We start from the raw sequence: 20,934 nt of genomic DNA, 5'->3' as shown, positions 1-20,934 counted from the left end.
CTAGGCCTCAGTGCACACTGAGGAAAAACACAAAAGACTGTTTCTTTGTTTTATTACAACATTTGAACAGTTGCAGCCATTTTCACACAGTGTGTCTGATTCTACCAACATCAAAAACACAAAAAACTATAGACATGTATACCACAAAATAGAATCTTCACATTAATTTTTTTATTAACCAGCCTTTTCTGAACATGAAAAACTAAAATAAATGAGAGCTCTTCATTCAGTGTTACTAAAATTACTGGTAGAGACATATTCCAAAATGTATTTTTACATACCAACCAATCAGTCAGTGTAACCTGGATATATCAAACTAGAGTCAAATATTGACCAAGGAAATACTTTGAGTCACCCATTTTAACAACATGCAGCCATTATGTCAAAGTGCCTCAAAACAAATTGTGTTTGTTTTGTTAAGGTACAAAACAATGATGATTAATTAAAACAGAAGTGAGCATGAGAATGAAAAAAAATATATAACAAAGTGCCATGGTTGCTCTACTACTGCTGCATCTAATAGGATTTTATGCAGATCACCCACACTGGAAACTAGTCAACCAAATCAAAGTCTGTCATTGGCTGAAGGACACATTACAGCTTATAAGGTCTCAGGCAAGGTTACTAATAGGAACCATAGGCACTGGTTTAGCAGATGGCTTGTTCTATTCCTGGATAGTAACCTAAGCAGGTAGTGATATCGTAGACCTTTCCTGTTGGTATGTCCAGTTTCACTCATCATAGTGAAGTGAAGACAAGAACTTATCCACGTCCAAGTCATGGGGAAAGCAATCAACAAGTTTCTTCCTTTCCTGCAAATTTAAATCAAAAGTCAGAATTACATGACAAAATATGTATCAAAATTCCTCTTCATTTAATGAGGTAAACTACTTTGATTTTTCATCAGACAGGCAGTCTTCGCATAAACACTTCATTACCATCTAAGTGAAAAGTACTGATACCAAAAGGCAGCTCTGCTGATAAAATCACCACAATTTCTGATCAAGAGAAAAACTACACACTTGTGGCCCCGTGTGGCTGTGATGTTTATTACACACCGAAACACAAAAGTGTTGGATGGATGCAAAATAGAGAGACAACTCAGCTATTCTTAGTTCCTTATGAGTGGGGCAAAAAAAAAAAAAAAAAAAAAAAAAAAAAAAGATTTCCCTGATGGTGGCACCAGAGTAAAGGCCATGTTGTTAACTATGTAAACTGCTTATCCTGTTCAGCGCACCCTGGACAGACTGCCAGTCTATTACAGGACTAACACATATAGACATCCAAACACATTTACACCTACAGGCAACAGAGTTTCCAATGCACCTAACCTTCATGCCTTCAAAAAGGTACTGTGGTCATTTTTAGGACATCTCAGACTCAGCTTGTCAGGCTCAGTTCTAAATTGAAAGACTCAACTTTCATCAGTCTATGCTGTTTTGTCAGGCGTGGAATATTATTAGAATGCTGAACGGAGCGAGTAGTCTCGTAGGTTTGTGGGAGTTGTAAGAACTGTCTGCTTATAATTACAGCTACACCAGCAAGAAATCTAAGTAGAACTGAAACAATTACTCCATTAATTGATTAGCCAAAAGCAGAAAATGAATCGGCAACTATTTTGATAATCGATTAAGCGTTGAAGTAATCTTTCAGTCAAAAATATCAAACATTCTGTTGTTCCAGCTTTTCAAATGTGAAGATATTCAGCTTTCCTTTGTCATATTTGATGGTAAATTGAATATCTTTGGGTTTTAGATAAAATAAGCAATTTGAAGACGTCACCTTGAGCTTTTCAAAATTGTAACAGGCATTTTCCTGACAATTTACAGACCAAACAATTAATCGGAAAAAAATAAGCCCTACATCTAACTGCATCTGAAAACAGAATACTGCTGAAGCACAACTTGTCTATTACAGAAAATCGGGATAGTTTTAACACTGTAATACATTTTAAAAACATACGTCTACTGAATGGCAAATACTTGTGTACTCACCCGGTCTTTCTTTGCTGGTGGACTGGTTGTGGGAGAAGACTGTTTACGTTTCTTCGAGTTCTTTGAGCTTGTGGGCGACTTTTCTCCTACTCCCTCCTGACGCAAACTGTCCTTGAGTGGAGTGCCTGTCCTGGCGATGGCAGCACGTGAAAGAATCATGAGTGTGTGAGCAGCCATGTTGATGCTGTTTTCACTGCCAGCCTCACTGGCTGGGCTGCAGGAGGGGACATCTGGGGTGGTGGGAGGCATTAGATGCTTAGGAGTCCCCTCTCCATCTTTACCCTTCTTCTGTCGGGAAGGAGTCCTGGGACAGTCAGCTGACTCCTCCTGGTTACGGCCAGTCCCAGGGGTCCAGGGAAGACTAAGGTCTGAACTGCCTGCTCCAGGCCTCTTGACTGGGGTGGAAGGAGAGCTGAGCCCCTGGATGTCCTGCAGCATCTCAGCTGCCTGTTTAGCCAGAGAGCTGGTCTTTGAGGGGGCTTTTGTAGCTTTAGAATGAGGATTAGATGTAGGCTGGGTGACAGCTGGAGGGCTAAAGTCTCTTGTTGCTGAAGATGAAGGTGTTGACTGCTGTTGCTGCTCTTGCATGCTACCCTTCATTTCATTCTCCTTGTTAGCGGTCACATTTGGCACCTCCTGAGAGGGAGTCCTCTTTTCTGTACGCCCCTCACGTGATTTGGCAGGAGCTTTTTCTGCAACTTCTTTCCTGCTGCTCTCCTCTTTCTCCTTTCTAGTTCCTGATTTCAGTGCAGAATCAGGGGACAACGATCTAGAACTATGAGAATCCTTAGCTTTTGCTCCATCACCATCCTTATCATGATTTTGTTTCCTGTCAACAGATTGTGATCGCCTTCCTGATTCTGACTTTTTCAAAGTCTCAGGCTGTGAGGCATTAACGCTGCTGGTACTTGCACTTTGAGACTCTTGGTTATGGATGCTATGATCCTGTTTGCGAGAGTCCTTTGTAATAGGATCTTTCTGGTGCTGTTGTGGAGGCATGGACTTCTCTGCCTCCCTCACCAAGACTCCTCCAGTCTGGGGACCTGCTGAGCATCTGACAGGCTGTACCCTCCTCTTGGGCTTGTTGCCACCCAAGATAGTAGGCTTTGTTTGAGTGATCAACTGTGTATTATCTTTCTCAGTCTGCTGGACAGATTGCGATGTAGATGTGTCTGTAGCCAGAGGTTTAGTGGTTCTGATTGTTTTAGCAGTTTGTGGTTTAACTTCTGCAGAAGAGTCAAAACATAAAATTCTTCTATGTCTAGGAACCTTTGCTGCATCCTGCTGGCTTGTGTTTTCAGCTGACACAGGTTGAACCAACTTACCAACCAGATGTTGCTCAGTGCCTGGAATTCAGAGAAATAAGGTCAGAGAAGTAAAGCAGTGGCATTAAAACATTAAGCAGACCAACACCGAGGAAATCCTATCGTAACATTAAGTAAAATGATATTAGATCATGTTCAACCATTATATACTTCTAGCTAGCGGTTAGCAATGCTCCAAGTTAACCTGTAACTTACCAGCAGTTGTAGACCGTTTGATTGCCACTGTGGGAGATTTGGACTTGAAAGTTTCTGACTGCTGTACCGGTACTGGGTTTGGTATGGCAACAAGCTGTAAATATAACAATGTTGATATGTTTTATTTTTCTGGACATTGCTAAAAGTCTACAGCCAATGTGGGTCCCTAGAGGTGGCAATGTTCATTATACCACACACTACACAATTATAAAATCTGGGATGGATTGAAAAACGTACTTACAATTTTGCTACTGTTGGAGCCTTAACAATAGTGGGACTATAAATGCAATGTTTGTTCCGAGAGTGGCACATATTTTTTTGGAAACCAAATTTCATAAATGCTGCCATTAGTTTAGACTTCTTCGTTTAATAAGGTGAAAGCAAGGGTATCCTTCGGGCAGAATGTGCTTATTAAATGTCATGGAAATCTGCCCATTAGATCTCCACATACTTTGTCATGGACCAAAGTGTTGGTGAAAAAGAAATTTTCTCCAAGGGGCAGAATGGTAGATGAAAAGTTGGAGGGTCACCGGAATGATCAGGAATCGTCTTATTATTCTGGTGAAAATGGTAAGAAGGAAATACTTTTTGACTACCAATTTACAAACTGCAGATTAAGTTAGGTTACCTGATTGGACACCATCTGGACATTCCCCAGAGTATTTTGCCCCATAACAGAAACAGGAAGCATCATGGGCTTAACAGGCGATGGTAAAATGAGTGCTGGCCCTGCATGTAAAGAACACACATTTCTTTAATAATACCACCACTAATAAAGCTAATAGTAATGGGCTTGACAGATGGTAGGCAATGAACAACAAAGATGAACACAACATGCCATCTCCTCTGCACCAGGGACAACACACAATGATAATAATAATAATAATAATAAGAAGAAGAAAACAAATCTTGGCTCGGCAGTAGGAAATAACCTGGTGCCAATATATTTATATATAATATACGTTGCAAATGTAAATTAATAGATTTAATGCTTCTGTAATTTTTTTATTAGTTTGTGTATTGCATCATAGAAACAGAACTCCACATTATCACCTGTTCACAAATGGGGCAGAAGCAACACTGTGTAGTGTTTGTCAAGCCCGAAGCCAATCAGAGTGTCCCCTTCACAGTAAGTTTAGAAGACTACGAGTCCAAATAAAATGACAAAACTAAACATTAAAAGCTGCAACTACAAAAATCACAGCCAGCCAGTGATACTAGAGAGAGATTGAGATTAACTTTTGTGTATTAAGATGACCCACTGTTGTAGTCTGTTGTCTCTTACCACTGGAGTAGCTTTGAGGGCGGGTTGGTGTAGTCACCCCATACTGATTGGTGAGCAAAGGCTGTCCCTTTGAGACACCAGCAGACAGTAGCACCTGCCTGGTTTGAGCATCTGTAGTCGGGGGTTCAGTCACAAGGAAATAGCTGGCAGTGGCTCCTTGGAGGGCAGGGTTAGTGGTGTCCAGGGGTAGTTGAATGATGTAGTTTTGCTGGGCCTGTGATGTCCCTATTAATGGGGATGCGACTACAGCCCCAGCCTTACTGCTGAGAGGACTGGCATGTGCCTCAGAGCTTTGTAAGCCACTAACTGCCTGTGCCACCTCATCCAAGTTGGCCTTTGGTGTGCCAGGGCCTCCAAAGGACTTAGCTGGAGAGGAAAGATAGATGGTAGGTATCTTGTTTCCGGAAATGCTAGAAACTGCCTGATTCAAGGCAGTGTCACTGGAAGAAGTGTCATCCTGGTTATCGCTTATGATGATCTTCAAAGAAACTATATTGGAATCAGGTGCAGCCTTGCCTGGGGCGGTGTGGTTGGTGGATGGAGGATCAGGTATTGCATCAACTGGGACACAAGTGGAGAAGGAAGCGGGTGAGGCGGGTGTGGATGAGGCAGGTGTAGCTGTAAGCGTTGCAGAGGTAGAAGCAGATGTGGGTGAGCCAGGTGTTGCTGTCAATGGTGCAGCAGTGGAAGCAGATGTGGAAGAGGCAGATTCAGATGTTACTGAGAGAGTAAACACTGGTTGAGTGTCTCCTCCAGAGTTTGAAATTGACATATGAGGTAGGTCAGCAGTCGGCAGTGGAGTGTTGTTCAGTTCAACTTGTAAAGGGGACAAAAAAGCAGATGGATTACTGGCTGAAGAGGGGGCTGTAGCAGGTTGCTCTTTAGATCCTTGTGCTTGTTTACACCCCTGTTTTTTGTCCACATTAGAGGTCGATGTTGCTTCTGACGCAGCAAATACAGCAGTTGATGAGGGAACTGTGGTTGATTCACTAAGGGCAGTTGTGGTGGAGGTGCTGTCCTTTGTGGCATGCTCCTGAGTGGCCATACTGTCTGAAGGAGGGGGAGGTGTATTCAGCGGTTCATCAATATCTATTGGTGTCACAAAAACACTGAGTGAGGCTTTTTCTTTTCTGTTCGAGTCCACTGCAGCAGATGAGACACCTCGGTGCTCCCCATGACTCACTAATAATCTGGCTGAACTATTTTCAATTCTGGATGCTCTGCCGCTGGGGCCGAGAACCGTTTTCTTTAACAAGGTGGGAGCAGTAGACTTTCTGGTCTTTCGCTCTTGTCCAGCTCTCATCTTCACTGTCATTGGTGTTGTATCCGAAGTATTAGCATCTGTGTGTGTAGTGCCTGAAAAAAAACAACAACATAATAATAATTTGATGAGTATGAAACTTGTGAGAATTAGAATTTGTCGTGCTCTCAACATGCACTACAAAATAGACAAGGAGGAAGCCAAGTGCTAAGTTATGTTGAGATATCAGCAAAAATGATACCTATGTGACTGATTTAAGTATGATACTATGACTGCATACACACATACCTCACATGGAAAGTTGTTTAAACTGGAAAAAGTAATTGCTTTTTGAGAACAAAATCGTAAGTGAATAATTGATTTCGTGAACCTTTAAGCTGCTAGTATGCCTCTTCAGAAGTGCTTGTCGGATGGTCAAATAGCTTTGCCTTCCAGTGTGGCTATGGAACAATTAATTTTGATTTTAGAGTTACTCGGACAACATGTCAAACTAGTTTTGTTCAAAGATAACCAAACCCTTACACCCCTTTCGCCCTCCTTCAGACTTTGAAATTATAAATCTGACAGTATCTGCACTGTTTTCAATGAACATGAAGGTTTTTCTCCCTTCCAAAGTTTGAATTCAAGAAACCTGCCTTGAACTGTGTGAGATGGAAGACAACAATCAAAGGTGACATCTGTGTTTTCTTCTTATGATAGCCTACTATTAGATTGTAAGAATACCTGGATCATCACTCTGAAGGGGTCTGACTGCAGATGAAGGTCCAGCAGTGTCACTCTCTTCTGGACTACTACTAATATCTCCATCCCCTTGTTCTCCATCAGTGAATCTGGTTTTATCTGCAAATAAACATTTATAAAAAGTCTGTTATGAAATGGCTTTCCATTGTGCTTTCATACACAAGTGAAAAGAACAGTTATTCGGAAGCACTCTGCACAACAAACAAAATAAAAGCAAAGTGGGCCATAGTTACTGTAATCAAAGAGGTCATAGAGGGCCTGAAAAGCTGGGTCAGACTCTGTTTGCTCCAAAATGTCATGGATGGCATCGTCACTCATATGGATTTCCCCCTGTAGCGGAGGATATATAGGTCAGGAAATAATGTAACAACACACAGGGGAAATAAGCACAGCTTAATGAAATGATCATGATAAATGTTTATGAGGATCATTTTTGAGGGAAAAAGAAATAAATTATACTGTTATGATATTAGTGTTTATAGTTTTTCAGCACCTGTAATCCCAGGATTTCATCTATTGATGGGTCTGCCTCCATTGTACTTGTAGAGGCCTTTGATGTTTGGGGCAATGGATCACTGATATTAGAGGTGAAACAGAGGAGAAAAATAGTACAGCTTTGTTATAACATACTTCCAGTCATGTTGCAACTTGATTGCCACTGACAAACTCATAAATCATCTATCACAACAACTTAATACTTACGCAGTGAGGCAATGCAGAGTCCAAACTCAACACTTACCTGGCGAGGATTTTGTTGATGTTTTCAGCAAGCTTCTCTTGTAATGATCTGTCCCCCAATATCTTGTCACGTGCATTTTGTATCACAAGTTGCTGTGGAGATTAGCATGTGTTGTGAAGTCACAAAATTTATGAATCATGAAGTTCTACTATCACGTATTGCTTCTAGGAACACAGAGAGGTAATGCTGAAAATAGTCACCTACTATTCTCAGGGCTGAGAGACAACAGATCCTTTTAGCCCTTCCACCCCTGAACTCACATACATACATACATACATACATACATAATATAAATATTAGATTCATGTCCCAGGGAAGCTGACCCTGAACAATGAACCAAAACCAGCTTGAAAAACCAGATCAAACTCTTTAAACATTCTGTGTTAAAGCCTTATTGATCCGTGTCTGAAACATCTTGTCTTTCACCACACTTCATCAAAAATGAAAACACATTTATTTCAGGTGTCCTCCAAAGGTGACAGTCTATAGGTAATTACAGTAAGTCATCATTACATGAGTGATAACGCTTCTTATTTGTTCAAAATGTCTCTGTGTTAAGGAAACCAACACCAAACATTCAGATCTACATACAGGAAAGTTCTCATCGACGGCCTCTTCAGGTTGGGGTTCTGCATTGAGGCCACTGGCCATCATGGCACATCTGCCAGGGCCACTGGATCCACTCGGAGCACCACCTCTCTTCCTGGGCGTGTCCCTGAAAGCAGAAGAAAAGATTATAGAGTTGGCAGCCAACATGCAGATGGCATGGGCAAAAAGTGCAATCTCAAACAAAAACACCACAAACTAAAGCCTCAACATATCATTCAACACATCTCTGACATAAAAACAGAATCAAACATTGAGTTTCACAAAACTTCTTATTGTATTAAATAATAATGTTCTAAGTGTATATGTATATCCATTTTCTTTAAGGATTTTGAATAATCTTCAGTGCCAACATGCTGCTCTATTTAGGTAGATTTTATTGTCATTTGGCCAAGTGCAATCTGACGAGCCAATCAACATTTCTCTCAGTGGACTTTTTATTATGGATGCTGCCATGCTGGTTCACCTAAATGGAACAGAGCTATCATTAAAGTTATTAGTTACACCTGTGCTTTCCCTGCAATCACTTGTCAAAATGTCTGCTGTGAAACTAAGGCCCTGTCCCTGGCACACCTAAACAGAACTGAGCCACTGTAGTTGTTATTAGTTACACCTGTGTTTGACAGATTTAAAGATCAATAGCTGAGTAAAAAGATCACCTCCAACCAAATGTGACAGTTTTTTGTGTTTTATGATACTCAGTCATACAGATACATTGATTACAGCAGATATTTTGACTTGTCATAGTAGGAAAAGTACAGGTGTTACTATAACATTAACGCTGGCTTTGTTCTAGTCAGGTGCCCCAGTAGGTAAGTCATGACAGTGTGACAGTGGACCAGCATGCACAATAACTGTAACATAGCAATAATAATAATCACCCTTACCATTTCCGACGTCCAGGAGACAGTGGGCCTGGATTTAGCCGATGTTCTGAAACAATTATCTGTATAGGGGAATCCCCTGTAATGGACACATTATGTCACACATTATACAAAAGCAAATTTTTTGTCATTGATAATAGCTTGCAAGCATGCAAAGAGCTAATAGAGCCTTGCTAATTCTTTCAAGAGCCATACACAAAATGAAGACAGCTATGGGCTTCAACAGGGAAACTTTTTTTGTTCCAAAGAAAATAGCTCTAACATGACATGGCTTGTTTCAACATATCTACTGTATTAAATCAGCGATGCTATGTCAGCACAGTAGCGAAATGACCACCACTGGTAAGAATGTAAAATAAAAATGAATATTTGTTTTAAATCATAGTGAAATTCTGCCCTTTTTTAAGAAGTAAAAACAAACACAACCTTCTAAACTACCATCTCAACTACCCTATAAATAAAAGAAAAAATATATAGAGTACTGCATGTTTTTTTATACTGACTGGGTGTAGTTAGTAATCGGCTGACATCATGGGTCTGCTGGTGTGGGCCACCGCCAATAGTTGGTCGGGTGTGCGGGGCAGTGTAGCTCATGGGGGTGGAGTGGCTGAGCATGCTGTGGGAGGTGTGTGCAGGGCTCAGGATGGAGCTCGTTTCAGAAACTGATGAGCAGACGACACCACCAGCTGAAGCCATGGTCAAGACCCGCTGTCTGGCCATGTTTGCCACTCCAATGCGTGAACGTGCTGCAATGGAAAAAGGCTGGTAAATAAAAAGGCCTATGTATAAACCCTGAGCAAACACAGAACTCAGACAACCTAAGTATTTCTTTCTTTCTTTCTTTTTTTTTTTTTTTGGCATTTTCATCCTTATTTGCACAGCTGACAGTGACATGGCAGACAGGAAAAAAAAAGAGGGGGCACGCCATGCAAACACAAAGGTCCCCGGCTGGAATAGAACCGGCGATGTTGTGGTTATGTAGAATGTGCTGTAACCATTCGGCTACCATAGCGCTCCCATAAAATATTTCTTAAATCATTGTTTGACTAATGTGTTTAAGAGTGGGTGATAATTTGCACACTCAATGTATTAACAACAGTGTTTCCCACATTTTGCTGGTTGAGGTCTATATGCTGAGACATGAATCACAATAAGCTTCTGATTAGGAAAGCCATTTTTCCAGATTTTTCCAATATGTAGAGCTGCATATGCTGTAAATGCATCATCCTAACAGAATCTTGAAACTTTCAACTGCATCTCCACACATACATTTGAAAGGTACAAATCATAATGCAAAAATCTTGATGGCTGGGTCAAATCTACTTGGGTGGGTGTCGATAAAAATGTATGGGAAACATTGCTATATACTCTGTATATGTTTATGTACCAGTAATGTGCCTTTTGCCGGCAAAGATTTTAGTGAGAGTAAACCACAGAATATTAAATTCAAATGGAAAAAAACAATAGCAGACTTACTTCTTTGAGATGCTGATAATGCGGGGGAGTTCTGCAATGACCTAACGAAAGATAATAAAGGTAGAAAAAAAATGGAACAATATCACTAGTGATGAAGATTCCCCTCAAAGTCAGCTTTGAATAGGAAACACTGAGAATTGAGATTGTGGTCAGTTTCAACTTTAAACAGTAGCAGTGATTTAGATGATGAAACTTGAAGCTCATTACTTGATCTGGTTCAGTGTAAAATCCAGCTTTTTCCACAACGAAGTCATCATGGCAGGTACCTCATGACAAGACTCTGTTGAAGACACTGACAAATTACCAACAGCACAAGCATGACACATGAATAATAATATATCATAAATGGTGCACTTTGTAATAGGAACAATGTCAGATTATCTCACCTTTTGTTTTGGCAGCCACATACTCATTTAAGATGGTTGTTAAGCCTTTCCCAAAGACAGACTGTGTGGAGGGGGGGGGCAATGAATCATAGATGCAACTTGTACCTTTATGTGCATGACATATGCGTAACAGTTTGTGAGAGGGCCTATTAGAGAAAAAGGCATACTTACAAACACACATGCAGGAATAGTCCCATCTTCTGTGGTGTGGTCGGCATACTCTTTCAGGTTTGGGCTTTCATGAATGAAAGCTTGGCTTGTGGAGGACAGTCCCTCTTCTTGGAGGTACCCTGGGGAAGGACATTTACCAACATCCAGTTAGAGAGGAATAGGGGCACAACAAAGTTCAAACGGCAAATGGATAGCTACCCCAAATGCATGTTTATCGTTGGCTTGTCAACAATTAACGACTGTAAGCTTTGAGCCGCCTGTTTACAGTTATAACTAGCTAAGTATCATTGTTGGCTAACGCTACAGCTACAGCTTTGCTTCGTCCGACAACAGTAGACTTACCCAAAACAAGCCGGGCGACGTCGGACGGTAGCAACATGTCTGCCTGTTGGTTGATATAAAGCGCGTAATAGTGAAGAGTTAGTTAACTACATGTCTCAGGAAATGTCTCTACGAAATCAATTAAAAAGCGTCAGCTGTATTATTGTGAGGGAGACGTCCTGAGGACACTGATGCTTACTCAAAAGGCGGGGAACTCAAGCACGCATAACCCGGAAGTTTCAAATAATCTGCCGATTGAAATGTCGGTAGTTGTAGTCCAATCCGAAACGTCAAGCTCCACTACACCCGACAGGCTGTTATATACATATATAAGTTTAATATATTGAATACTTTAATAATAATGCACCCGACAAAACAGTAAGTTTGTTTTAACTCACGTTAACGGACACATCCGGTCCTAGCTATGACCAGGAAGTGATGTGGCCTCTACTGCTGCTGCTGGGGCGGGAAATCCCTGCGAGCTCTACGTGTGCGTGTGTCTGTTAACGCACATTAAGAAAGATGGCAAAGTTGTGAGGAGCCAAGCTGCAGGCTCCACCCTGCATTGTAGCACCTCAGTCAACATCTGCACCTGCATGTGTGACAGCTCCGTAACTACAATCAATACAGCCATCAGAGGTCAGTGAACAGACTGAGAGCTACAGATCGTTCTGTTTGAATGGACGTTTGTGAATCAAGCTCAAAGCTAGTCTTGCACTGTTGTGTTGCTAAAGTAGCTCGTCTAAGTTACGAGGCCAGGCTGACTATAGAGTGATTTGCAGTAGTTAGGTTCACTGATTGGTAGCTACTTAAACTGTCATTTCATGTAAATAGTTTGTCAGGAGTGCTTTGGAGAGGAGAGCTGATATGAGCTCAACCTATATGATTGCTGATTAATTGTAGTGTAGGCATAATGTGGACGAATAACAACATCCTCTCTTGTCAACATCCTGTCGTTGTAGGAAGAATAGTCTACATTGATGAAAGCTGTGCCCTCATGCGCTGTGAAGCACAATGAGTCTGGCTTTTCATGAGCTCCTGGTGTGCTGCAGGGGGCTGGAGAATGACAAAGCTACAGAGAGGAAGGTAATCACAGCTGCATATAAACTGCATTTAAACTATGAAATGAGATGTATTGCACCAAGCCTTTGTCAGCCTCACTGTAGCCAAGTCCTACACTTGTGTGACAGTTGTGTCCTCTCTTCACGCCTCCAGAAAGAAGCTGAACGCTTCAGACGGCTCCTTCGATCTCCAGAGGTTGTGCAGGAGTTGGATCGTACCTCAGGACCCAAAGCTAAAGGCTCCAAGCAACTCACATGGGATGCTGTTTTCAGGTAGTCTGTCTCTGCATATTTGCATTTTTGTACATGCGCAACAGAATGCATATAATGTTATCTAGTGTAATACAGGTCATGTCTTGGTTCGGTGTGATTTTATGCACATTTCTTGCTAATCTTTACTTAAGCTTGAAACCTTGGTGTTAATGTTTGTTTCCATCTTATCAATTTAGTTTCACTTTTGTTTCTTACAAATGAATACCAGCTGACTGCTGGAAACCTCACTGTGCTCAGCAATCAAATAGAAATTTTCCATATTGTTCTTAACAATATAGTGAACATGATGGCTTTCTATATTTAGAATTGCTGATTTATTTCAAGTTTGTTGTGCACGATACTTGCAAATGGTCCTCATGCTAATTGTGTAGTTTATTTTAGTTTTAGTTTTATTAGGTTCAGTTACCTGCCAGAAGAAATGGCCTTGGTAATTAAGCAGTTTCTATTCTGTTTTGCATACTCTCATTTTGTCCATGTCAGATTTCTGCAGCGTTATGTCCAGAAGGAAACAGAAAGCATGCAATCAAGTAAATCCAACGTCACAGCAACGACGCTGGCCACGCGTCAGAAGAAGATGGCTGAAATGTGCAGCTTGATCAAATACTTCATTCGCTACGCAAACAAACGTAAGGACACTGTCTTTGCAAGAACCAGTAGAAGGTTACAATACAGTACAATTTTAGGTTAAATGATTAATGTCATATTACATTAAGGGATGGGGTTTTTTTTCGTACATATGTTTAAATGATATCTTTCGTTACTTCACCTGACTCCTTCATCAGAGTAGAAAACAACAAAAATTGGATCTAACAAAACTTAGTTGAAACATATTGTAGAGAGTGTAGTTACAGTGTCTCTCTCTCTCTCTCTCTCTCTCTGTAGGCGGGCCCCGTCTGAAGTGCAGTGAGCTGCTGAAACATGTGATGGAGGTCCTGCAGAGTTCATACAGCTGTACAGCCTACGGAGAAGATTACACCAGCCTCCTAGTAAAGGACATCCTCTCTGTCCGCAAGTACTGGTGTGACATCACTCTACAGCAGTGGCACAGTCAGTGGGATATTCATCTAAATTAGATACATTTTATATAAATGATATATAGCAACATTTCTATTTGTCATTTTGCATTACACAGTGTTATTACTGTTGTCTGACATTGTAATACCATCTTGCTTAATCACTTTACTGAATCCCCGTTTGTTTATTTGTGTAATCCTTAGGTCTTTTGGACTTGTACTGTGGCTTCTTCAACTCTTCGTCCAAGTCCATCAACCGCGTTTTGGTGAGCAGAGTCATCCACACGGTTGTGCAGGGCTGCTGCATGCAGACTGATGGATTCAACAACACTCTGTTCAGCTTCTTCTCCAAAGCACTGCTAAATGCCAGGTGAAGATTTAAAATTGACTGGATCTGATAATCCCTGTCAACACTATTTTGGTGCTATCATGAAAATTCATCCCAATTAGTTGTGAACACAATGTACACCAGTTAAATAATTAAATGCAGACATGATGCACTTATTGTTTTCTTTTTCGAAATCATATGATCCTGTTAGGCAGGAACACCTGACTGTTCTGGAGCACCTCGTCTCGGCTCTCAACATCTTCTTGAGATCCGCGGCCATGAACTGTCGGATGAGGGTTTGTCACCTGGGAGAGGAGCTTCTGCCTTCTATACTGTATGTCTGGGCGGATATGAGGCCCAGTGCGGCTCTCAAAGAGGAGATTGTGGATTTCTTTAACCTGCAGATTTGTGCCCACCACCCCAAAGGAGCCAAGACGCAAGATACAGGTAGAATGATCTTTCCTTTTTCTTTAAAATTTTTTTGTATCTAGTGGTGCTGACACCTTTGGTTGTCCTTGTATGGTATACAGGTTTTATTGTGGGTTGTATATGGTTCAATATACGGTTCCACTTATTTGACTCTTCAAGCGCTTAATCATCAAAGTTCAAATTGCTCCACCAAGGAAAGATTTCAAGAAGATCAACTGTGTTATCGAGTGATAACTGTGACAAAAATTAAAAATAAATAAAAGGTGACTAAAGATGAATTGTGATGGATTACCTATCTCAAGTAATCTTCGCAAATTTCATTAGCTAAAACACCATAAAACACAATATTATACCATGAAATGATTGAAAACCAGTGGCTGAACCTGGGGTTTGCTTTGGAAAATTGTTGGCAATAATGTAAACGTTTACAGGTAATGAACTAAACCATTTTAAACCACAGGTATGTCCTTAAACAAACAACCAATAGCTAGTTGTTCCCTCTCTCAAATGTTAGGTGCTCATGCTGAGGACTGGACCAGGTGGCGGAATCTGCTGTACAACCTGTATGATGCCTCAATCAGAGAAATTAGCAATATAGGCAGCAGAGGGAAGTACGTCACAGGGGCCCGACACATAGCTGTCAAAGACAATCTCATTGAGCTCACAGCTGACATCTGTCACCAGGTAAAAGAGATCAAGTCTCAAGTATGCATACAGATTTCAAAGTGTTTTTGGATGGATGGATGTACATTTTTATGCAATAATATAGCCAATTTTAGCTAGTTAGCTAATATAAAATGCTGTACATCTCTATACGAATTTTCTGTCTTGAAAACATTATTTCCTTTCTTGCATGTAGCTGTTCAGTGACGATAATGACACCCATGTCTTGGAGGTGACCCAGGCCTCCCTCAGAGCCACCCACATGGGCAGTCCCACTCATGGAACAGCCAGCAAGCGACGGCGAATCGAACTAGGCTGGGAGGTCCTCCGGGACCATCTGCAGCCTCAGCAAAATGATTTTGATGTCATACCATGGTATGAAAATCACAACACAATTGATTTAAGAACACTTTATAGGTAAACAAGTTAGTAAAAATGGCTTGATTGATTTACGTGTAAAGATATTCCTCCCCTCAGGCTGCAGATCACCGCAGTGCTCACCTCTAAGTACCCGTCCATGGTGCCCAGCCAGGAGCTCGTCCTGCTGCTGTCGGTGTTGTACCAGCTCCTGACAGAGCAGCGGAAAGGAGAGAGGGGGCCATATGTGCTGCGCTGTCTGAGGGAGGTGGCCCGGTGTCAGGCCCGCTACCCAGAGAGGGCCCAAATCCACAGGATGGAGCTGGGCAGGCTGTGGGGTCGGGTGTGGGCCCTGGCACTGCGAGGGGTCAGCTCACCCCAGACAGAGGCCCTCAGCCTGGACCTGCTGAGCTCTATTGTCCACGGTGGCCTAATCAATATGGACAGAGAATTTTGGAAGCTCTTCTCTGCATCAGCATGTAAACCATCTCAGTGAGTCTCCGCCATAAATGTAATCTTTGTTACTACTGAAAATGTCTCATCATAATGAATGAGTATGTTTTTGTGTTTACATTTCGTACCTCTTTTTCTCTCTTATCCACAGGGGTGCTGCTCTCTGTCTAGCCCAGGCCCTGCTGAAGTGTCCGGTCCCTAAAAGTCTAATCTCGAGCTCAGGCTGGGACCATGTGGGGGTCACAGAGGGATCTGCATCACCTAACCTGAAGGAGACCCTCATAGCCTGGCTGCTGATGACCGATCAGAGCGATGAGATGGAGGATAGCTCCAGACCTCACCCCATCATTTGCAGGTTGGCACCCTGTTGCATTTCCATGTTAACTGTGTATTTATCTGACTTTGACTGTAGATACCTTTATCCTGATTCAGTACTTGCTTATTTAGGGATGAAAATTGTAATGTCTTGAGACTGTCTGCTTTCATCTTTAAATGATGGGAAGCTCCAGTTACAGACTGGTGTTCTCTGGGAGATGCACTTTGTGCTTCATGTACAGAAGCAAATAATATAAGCTCCAAACATGAATTACACTACTTACTTATTTTTTTTTCTTTTTTAAGCTTTTCTCTTTGTTAAGATATATTTATTTTGCCTTTGATTTTAAGATGAAGTTAAAAAAAAGTTAAATGTATGTCTTGTGTACAGAGACTTTCCTTACAATCTAATAGGGAACATCCTGGTCTCCATGACCTTGAAAGACACGAGAACTGGCCTGAAGTTTCTTCTGGGTACTGAAGGAGTAGAAAGGTGAGGGAAATTATCCTGAGTTCCAAAACCTGCATGATAACGAATCGACCCCCTTACACCCCTTTTTTTGCACAATCCGTGTATCACTTGTTTTTTTGGCATCATTATTAATACACAGCCAGTTAAATTCATGCTACATAATCAACTCCCCCTGTCTTCTATGTACTTAATGCCATACCATTTTGGAATAAAAATAATTCAGTTTTCAATTACTTTTTTAAAGTGCCTTTTTCCAAGAAAAAAACTCATCCAATGTCAAAGACAACCTGGAAGAGATCGAGAGGCTGTACTTGCAGTTCAGCTTCAACACACTGCCCTCAGCGACGCGAGGGACTGACGAGTCAGTGAAGATGACTTCAGCCGATGGCCAATTTTCTGCCGTCCCCGGCCTCAGAAACAAGCTGGAGCAATCCCTGCTTTGTGTTGCGGACAACCTACTCAACTGCTACTCTCCTGATGTGAGTGGAAGATAATGCTTGTGCGTTCATGTGTCTGTGAAGTCGTCACAGTGACGAACTGGTATTTATTTCCCCTCCACAGTCTCAGTCCACCCCTCCAGAGTGTTTGGTGCGCTGTTTCAGTCTGCTGATCGGTGTTCTAGCAGGTTACGTCTCCACTGGGTTTCTGACTGAGGAGGAGGCCTGCTGCTCACAGCTCTTCACTAAAGCCAAGGTATTATTCAGACATCTTTTGGTGTTTAATCATCCCACCCTCTTAAACATTAAAAACATTTCATATATTAGTAATGTTGAAATGTACCCCTACTCCATATTACATACACACACGCGCCCTAAATTACAGTTGAAATGAAATACAGTAAACTTTTAAAATTTAAGGTTGTTTGTGTGTTCTGGTTACCAGGCCCTGGCCCAGGACTTCAGCGGTTTTGTTTCTAGTGTGAAAGTGAAGATGACAGAGGAAGGAGCCATGAGCACACTGAGATCCGTCATGAAGCTCTGCACACAGTCAGCAAGCAGGGAAAAAAAGGTGACAAAAGGCTCCATCATGACAGTATGCATAATTCTGAAAGCATACAGCATTTAGACGAATCTAATCAATTTATGGATAATCCAACCATTTATTCTCTCTGAACTACAGGCTGAACCAACCACGAGGCCAACCATCTGACCACATCCTCTACAGTCCTTGCACAGATTCAAAATGTAGTCTTGTTTTTGGAGTAAATCCCTTCTCCTTTCTTCTGCAGGATAATGTTTGTCCCATCTCCTCCAGTCTGTTCATTATGATTCTGCCGGCCAGTCTCCTCAGTGAACTGGCTGAGATCTGCAAACTGTTAGTAAGTGACATATATAGTACATAGGAGATTTGAGACGTTTGTGGCCTGCGGATAAAAAAGTGAAAATCTTCATTTCAAGAACAGAGAGCTGACTCGCTGAATTAGTTTTGCTTCCTTGTCTCTTCAGTTAAGCAGTGTTTCTAAGAGAGTCAGTGTTGTGGATGAAGACGATCATATGGATGATGACTGGGACATGAGCAGAACTCAACAAGGGGACAACATTGACCTGTTTGACGATGGCGAAGAGTCCCACTGCAGCACCAATGGGACCCAGAGACAGAAGGGAGACAACAGTGACACTTCCTGTGGACCAGGTAAGAAGGGGTCACATGCTCTTTAAATCACAGCACTTTCTTGGGATTAGAAAAAAACTATATAATTTATAGAAACAAAAAGAAAAAAATACCACATAAATTGGACCATTTCCTAAAATCATGTGTCTTATGTTCCTGGCTCCATTTTGTCATTTGGTGTTTTGTTTTCTTAATTTGCATTTAATAGAGTTACTGGTCAAATGTAGAGACACCACACCACATAACTTCAGGATATTTAGCTCACAGCCTCGAACATTTAAAGGCATAACAACTTCAACAATCTAAAACATCAGCAGTAAAGATCAGGTTTTGCTGCTCTTAAGAATCAAAGAGTGGGAGAGTGGCTTCTGTTTTCTACAGTTGCAATTTTGGATGTTTAATAGCCACAGGGGGAGAAATCCATCATATGAGGGCCACCAATATCTCCACTGACAGTAGCTCCAGTAGACTAAAATGCAATTTAGCCACAATCTACAGCTTTGCAGAGTTTTAGTTTTGTAGCGTAACTTCTACTTTGATCAACTGAGCATGACACACCTAGAGCTCGTTTATGTCCACTATATTACACTATGCATTAAGCACCTGTTTTAATATTATCAATGTAGTAAGCAATGGTAGAATCAGTGTGTTTGTTTGATGGTTGTGCTAATACATGTTGATCCAAGACTGCTTACATCAAACAGAGGAAGTTAAAGAAAAAAATGTATGATGTATTGTTTAGGTTGTATAAACCAGACACCAACACAGCCATTTTACGTTAAGTTGCTGATGATCCTATCAGTGCATAACAGGTAAACGAATCATGGTTCTGTCCTCCATCAGGTGCAAAAAGTCTGTTAGCAGACGATCATCTGGCCCACCAGGACCTGGCTCTCCTTGCAGTCTTGGAGTTCCTGTGTGAGTGCGGCTCTGTCCAGCCCATCCACGGCCTTCTCTTCAAACCACAGGAGGTGCGGCGCAGGCTGCTGCTGCTGGTGGAGCAGATCGACTTCAGCAAAGCCCTGCACCTCAGCATGGTGGGTAGCAGCTGCTGTGGAGAGTCATGGTTGCAGTGGCAGTGATGGTTCAGCTGATGAACACTAATATCTGGTTCTCTTCCAGTATCTTGTCCTGTTGAAGAAGCTTCCTGCTGAGGACTCGCTCTCTCCAGAGGAATTCGATTCACTGCTTCGTCCTCTAGCGTAGGGAAATCTTTCCATGACACAAATTAAATCTAATAATGTTTTAATGTATTTCACCTAATCTGTTTGTTGTCCTGTATTTACAGGGACCTGTGTTCCTTGTACCGTCAGGACCAAGACATCTGTGCTGCTGTTCTGCTGGGTTTGTTACCCTCCATCAGGAACCTGGGGAAAACCCACCATGTGCCGGAGGAAATGCGACATGTTCAGGGATCTCTGCTACAAGTGGTGTCTGGATTCTGGTTAGTAGTATATTTTTACAACAGGAACTGATGCAGGGTTTGTCTATAAGAGATTACGTAAACCTAAAATGGAGCCTCAGTCTTCAATGAAGGATGATCACGTGTAAAATGTGCCTCCTCTGGTAGTCGAAGGAAAGCAAAGTCTTGTCAAAAAGTTATTTTGAATTCCATTTTTGAAGATATAGCTATAGTATTAGGCTTTGAAAACATGAATCATGGTTTTCTGTATCCACTCTCAGTCATAATCTATCTACAATTTGTGTGTGATTTACTCTCTGATACTAACTCGACCACTGTGCTGTGTTTCAGTTTCCTGATCCAAACGGGGAAATGCATGGCAGCTGTACGAGCTGCTTTAGTGCAATGTCTGGTTGCCCTGCTGGAGGTAAGCTCTCACAGAGGTTTTCCTGCCTGCAGTTAGGGAATACAGTTGCTATTGTTATTGTATGTATCTGCACAACAATGAAATCATGCATTTTTATCTTTTATATCTCATTCTGAATAAATGACATAAGCCAGGCTCGAGAATAAAAAATGTACCACAAAGTTTCACCCTCTTCTCAGCTTTTCTTTATATCCAGTTGAATATCAATATACTGTTCTTTCTGTTAGCAACTCTTTTTGTATTTTTGACATCTCTCCCCTCTGACAGGCTGACCCGTGTTGTAAGTGGGCAGTCCTAAGCATCAGAGGGCCTGACAGAGAGGAAGATCATCCAGTGTCGGCCATCCTTCCGTCTCACCTCGCAGATGCCCACCACCAAGTCCGCATGCTGGTAGCCATGTCCATAGAGAGGTACGCTTTAGCTGGGAGGCTGACTTTGCACCGCTGATAATGTATCAGAATAAATGTTATAGAAAGTGGATCATTAAGTGGATCATAGATCTGATTGTCCCTATTATTCTCTTGTGTATCCAGGTTGTTTCTGGAGATGAGACCAGAGCAGCCGGATAAGAGAAAGATGCTGCCGCTTAAACACCAGCAGGCAGCTTTTGAGACCATTTACCTGAAGGCTCAGGAAGGAATGAGGCTCCCAGTAAGTTCATTAGGTGTTGTCATAAATCAGGAATAGTTTATTATGTGTGTGTTTTCTGCCTCTGTTTGACTTCCCTAATGCTTCTTTGTGTGGTC

At 41.7% G+C, this 20,934-nt stretch overlaps 2 protein-coding genes across 8 annotated transcripts in view; one reads left to right on the top strand and one right to left on the bottom strand.

Annotated features, from left to right (window-relative positions):
* Nucleotides 1-35: 35 nt before the first annotated feature.
* Nucleotides 36-11,883, bottom strand: npat (nuclear protein, ataxia-telangiectasia locus). Of its 3 annotated transcripts, XM_044201218.1 has the most exons (19): nucleotides 11,783-11,883; nucleotides 11,584-11,698; nucleotides 11,406-11,448; nucleotides 11,064-11,182; nucleotides 10,893-10,953; nucleotides 10,714-10,786; nucleotides 10,507-10,547; nucleotides 9,534-9,776; nucleotides 9,034-9,109; nucleotides 8,132-8,255; nucleotides 7,541-7,632; nucleotides 7,295-7,376; nucleotides 7,035-7,131; nucleotides 6,784-6,900; nucleotides 4,800-6,155; nucleotides 4,143-4,243; nucleotides 3,515-3,608; nucleotides 1,995-3,340; nucleotides 36-812 (listed from the first exon to the last, which is right to left on the bottom strand). In XM_044201218.1, exons 3-19 carry the CDS (start codon nucleotides 11,440-11,442, stop codon nucleotides 732-734), a joined length of 4,140 nt encoding a protein of 1,379 aa, XP_044057153.1. In that variant the 5' UTR covers nucleotides 11,443-11,448; nucleotides 11,584-11,698; nucleotides 11,783-11,883; the 3' UTR covers nucleotides 36-731. The 3 variants fall into 3 exon arrangements, with proteins under 3 accessions (XP_044057153.1, XP_044057154.1, XP_044057155.1); XM_044201219.1 differs by lacking the exon at nucleotides 11,783-11,883 and having other exon boundaries at nucleotides 11,584-11,736; XM_044201220.1 differs by lacking the exons at nucleotides 10,893-10,953; nucleotides 11,406-11,448; nucleotides 11,584-11,698; nucleotides 11,783-11,883.
* Nucleotides 11,882-20,934, top strand: part of atm (ATM serine/threonine kinase) — a 27,143-nt gene continuing 18,090 nt past the window's right edge. The window contains exons 1-23 of one of the 5 annotated variants that reach the window (XM_044201214.1): nucleotides 11,882-12,023; nucleotides 12,347-12,470; nucleotides 12,600-12,718; nucleotides 13,199-13,344; nucleotides 13,601-13,765; nucleotides 13,936-14,101; nucleotides 14,271-14,506; nucleotides 15,003-15,172; nucleotides 15,348-15,526; nucleotides 15,629-16,000; nucleotides 16,113-16,316; nucleotides 16,668-16,769; nucleotides 16,993-17,227; nucleotides 17,310-17,441; nucleotides 17,631-17,756; nucleotides 17,977-18,066; nucleotides 18,194-18,380; nucleotides 19,203-19,396; nucleotides 19,482-19,561; nucleotides 19,648-19,803; nucleotides 20,113-20,188; nucleotides 20,456-20,598; nucleotides 20,722-20,839. In XM_044201214.1, the coding sequence (XP_044057149.1) occupies nucleotides 12,399-12,470; nucleotides 12,600-12,718; nucleotides 13,199-13,344; nucleotides 13,601-13,765; nucleotides 13,936-14,101; nucleotides 14,271-14,506; nucleotides 15,003-15,172; nucleotides 15,348-15,526; nucleotides 15,629-16,000; nucleotides 16,113-16,316; nucleotides 16,668-16,769; nucleotides 16,993-17,227; nucleotides 17,310-17,441; nucleotides 17,631-17,756; nucleotides 17,977-18,066; nucleotides 18,194-18,380; nucleotides 19,203-19,396; nucleotides 19,482-19,561; nucleotides 19,648-19,803; nucleotides 20,113-20,188; nucleotides 20,456-20,598; nucleotides 20,722-20,839 (3,468 nt within the window). In that variant the 5' untranslated portion in view covers nucleotides 11,882-12,023; nucleotides 12,347-12,398. Of the gene's footprint in view, nucleotides 12,024-12,346; nucleotides 12,471-12,599; nucleotides 12,719-13,198; nucleotides 13,345-13,600; nucleotides 13,766-13,935; nucleotides 14,102-14,270; nucleotides 14,507-15,002; nucleotides 15,173-15,347; nucleotides 15,527-15,628; nucleotides 16,001-16,112; nucleotides 16,317-16,667; nucleotides 16,770-16,992; nucleotides 17,228-17,309; nucleotides 17,442-17,630; nucleotides 17,757-17,867; nucleotides 18,067-18,193; nucleotides 18,381-19,202; nucleotides 19,397-19,481; nucleotides 19,562-19,647; nucleotides 19,804-20,112; nucleotides 20,189-20,455; nucleotides 20,599-20,721; nucleotides 20,840-20,934 lie in introns of those variants that run through there. The other 4 variants (XR_006378489.1, XM_044201216.1, XM_044201217.1 and 1 more) reach the window with 4 other exon arrangements.

The sequence above is a fragment of the Siniperca chuatsi genome, linkage group LG7, assembly GCF_020085105.1.
Source record: "Siniperca chuatsi isolate FFG_IHB_CAS linkage group LG7, ASM2008510v1, whole genome shotgun sequence".
Lineage (NCBI taxonomy): Eukaryota > Metazoa > Chordata > Actinopteri > Centrarchiformes > Sinipercidae > Siniperca > Siniperca chuatsi.
This window is presented reverse-complemented; position numbering and strand designations above follow the sequence as displayed.

Excerpts from the sequence above, each read along its gene's own strand:
- npat (XM_044201218.1), bottom strand. The coding sequence starts at position 11,442 with ATGTTGCTACCGTCCGACGTCGCCCGGCTTGTTTTGG. Across the intron at positions 7,132-7,294 it reads ATGAAATCCTGGGATTACAG|GGGGAAATCCATATGAGTGA; the intron begins GTGCTGAAAAAC and ends CCTCCGCTACAG. Across the intron at positions 6,901-7,034 it reads CTATGACCTCTTTGATTACA|ATAAAACCAGATTCACTGAT; the intron begins GTAACTATGGCC and ends GTTTATTTGCAG.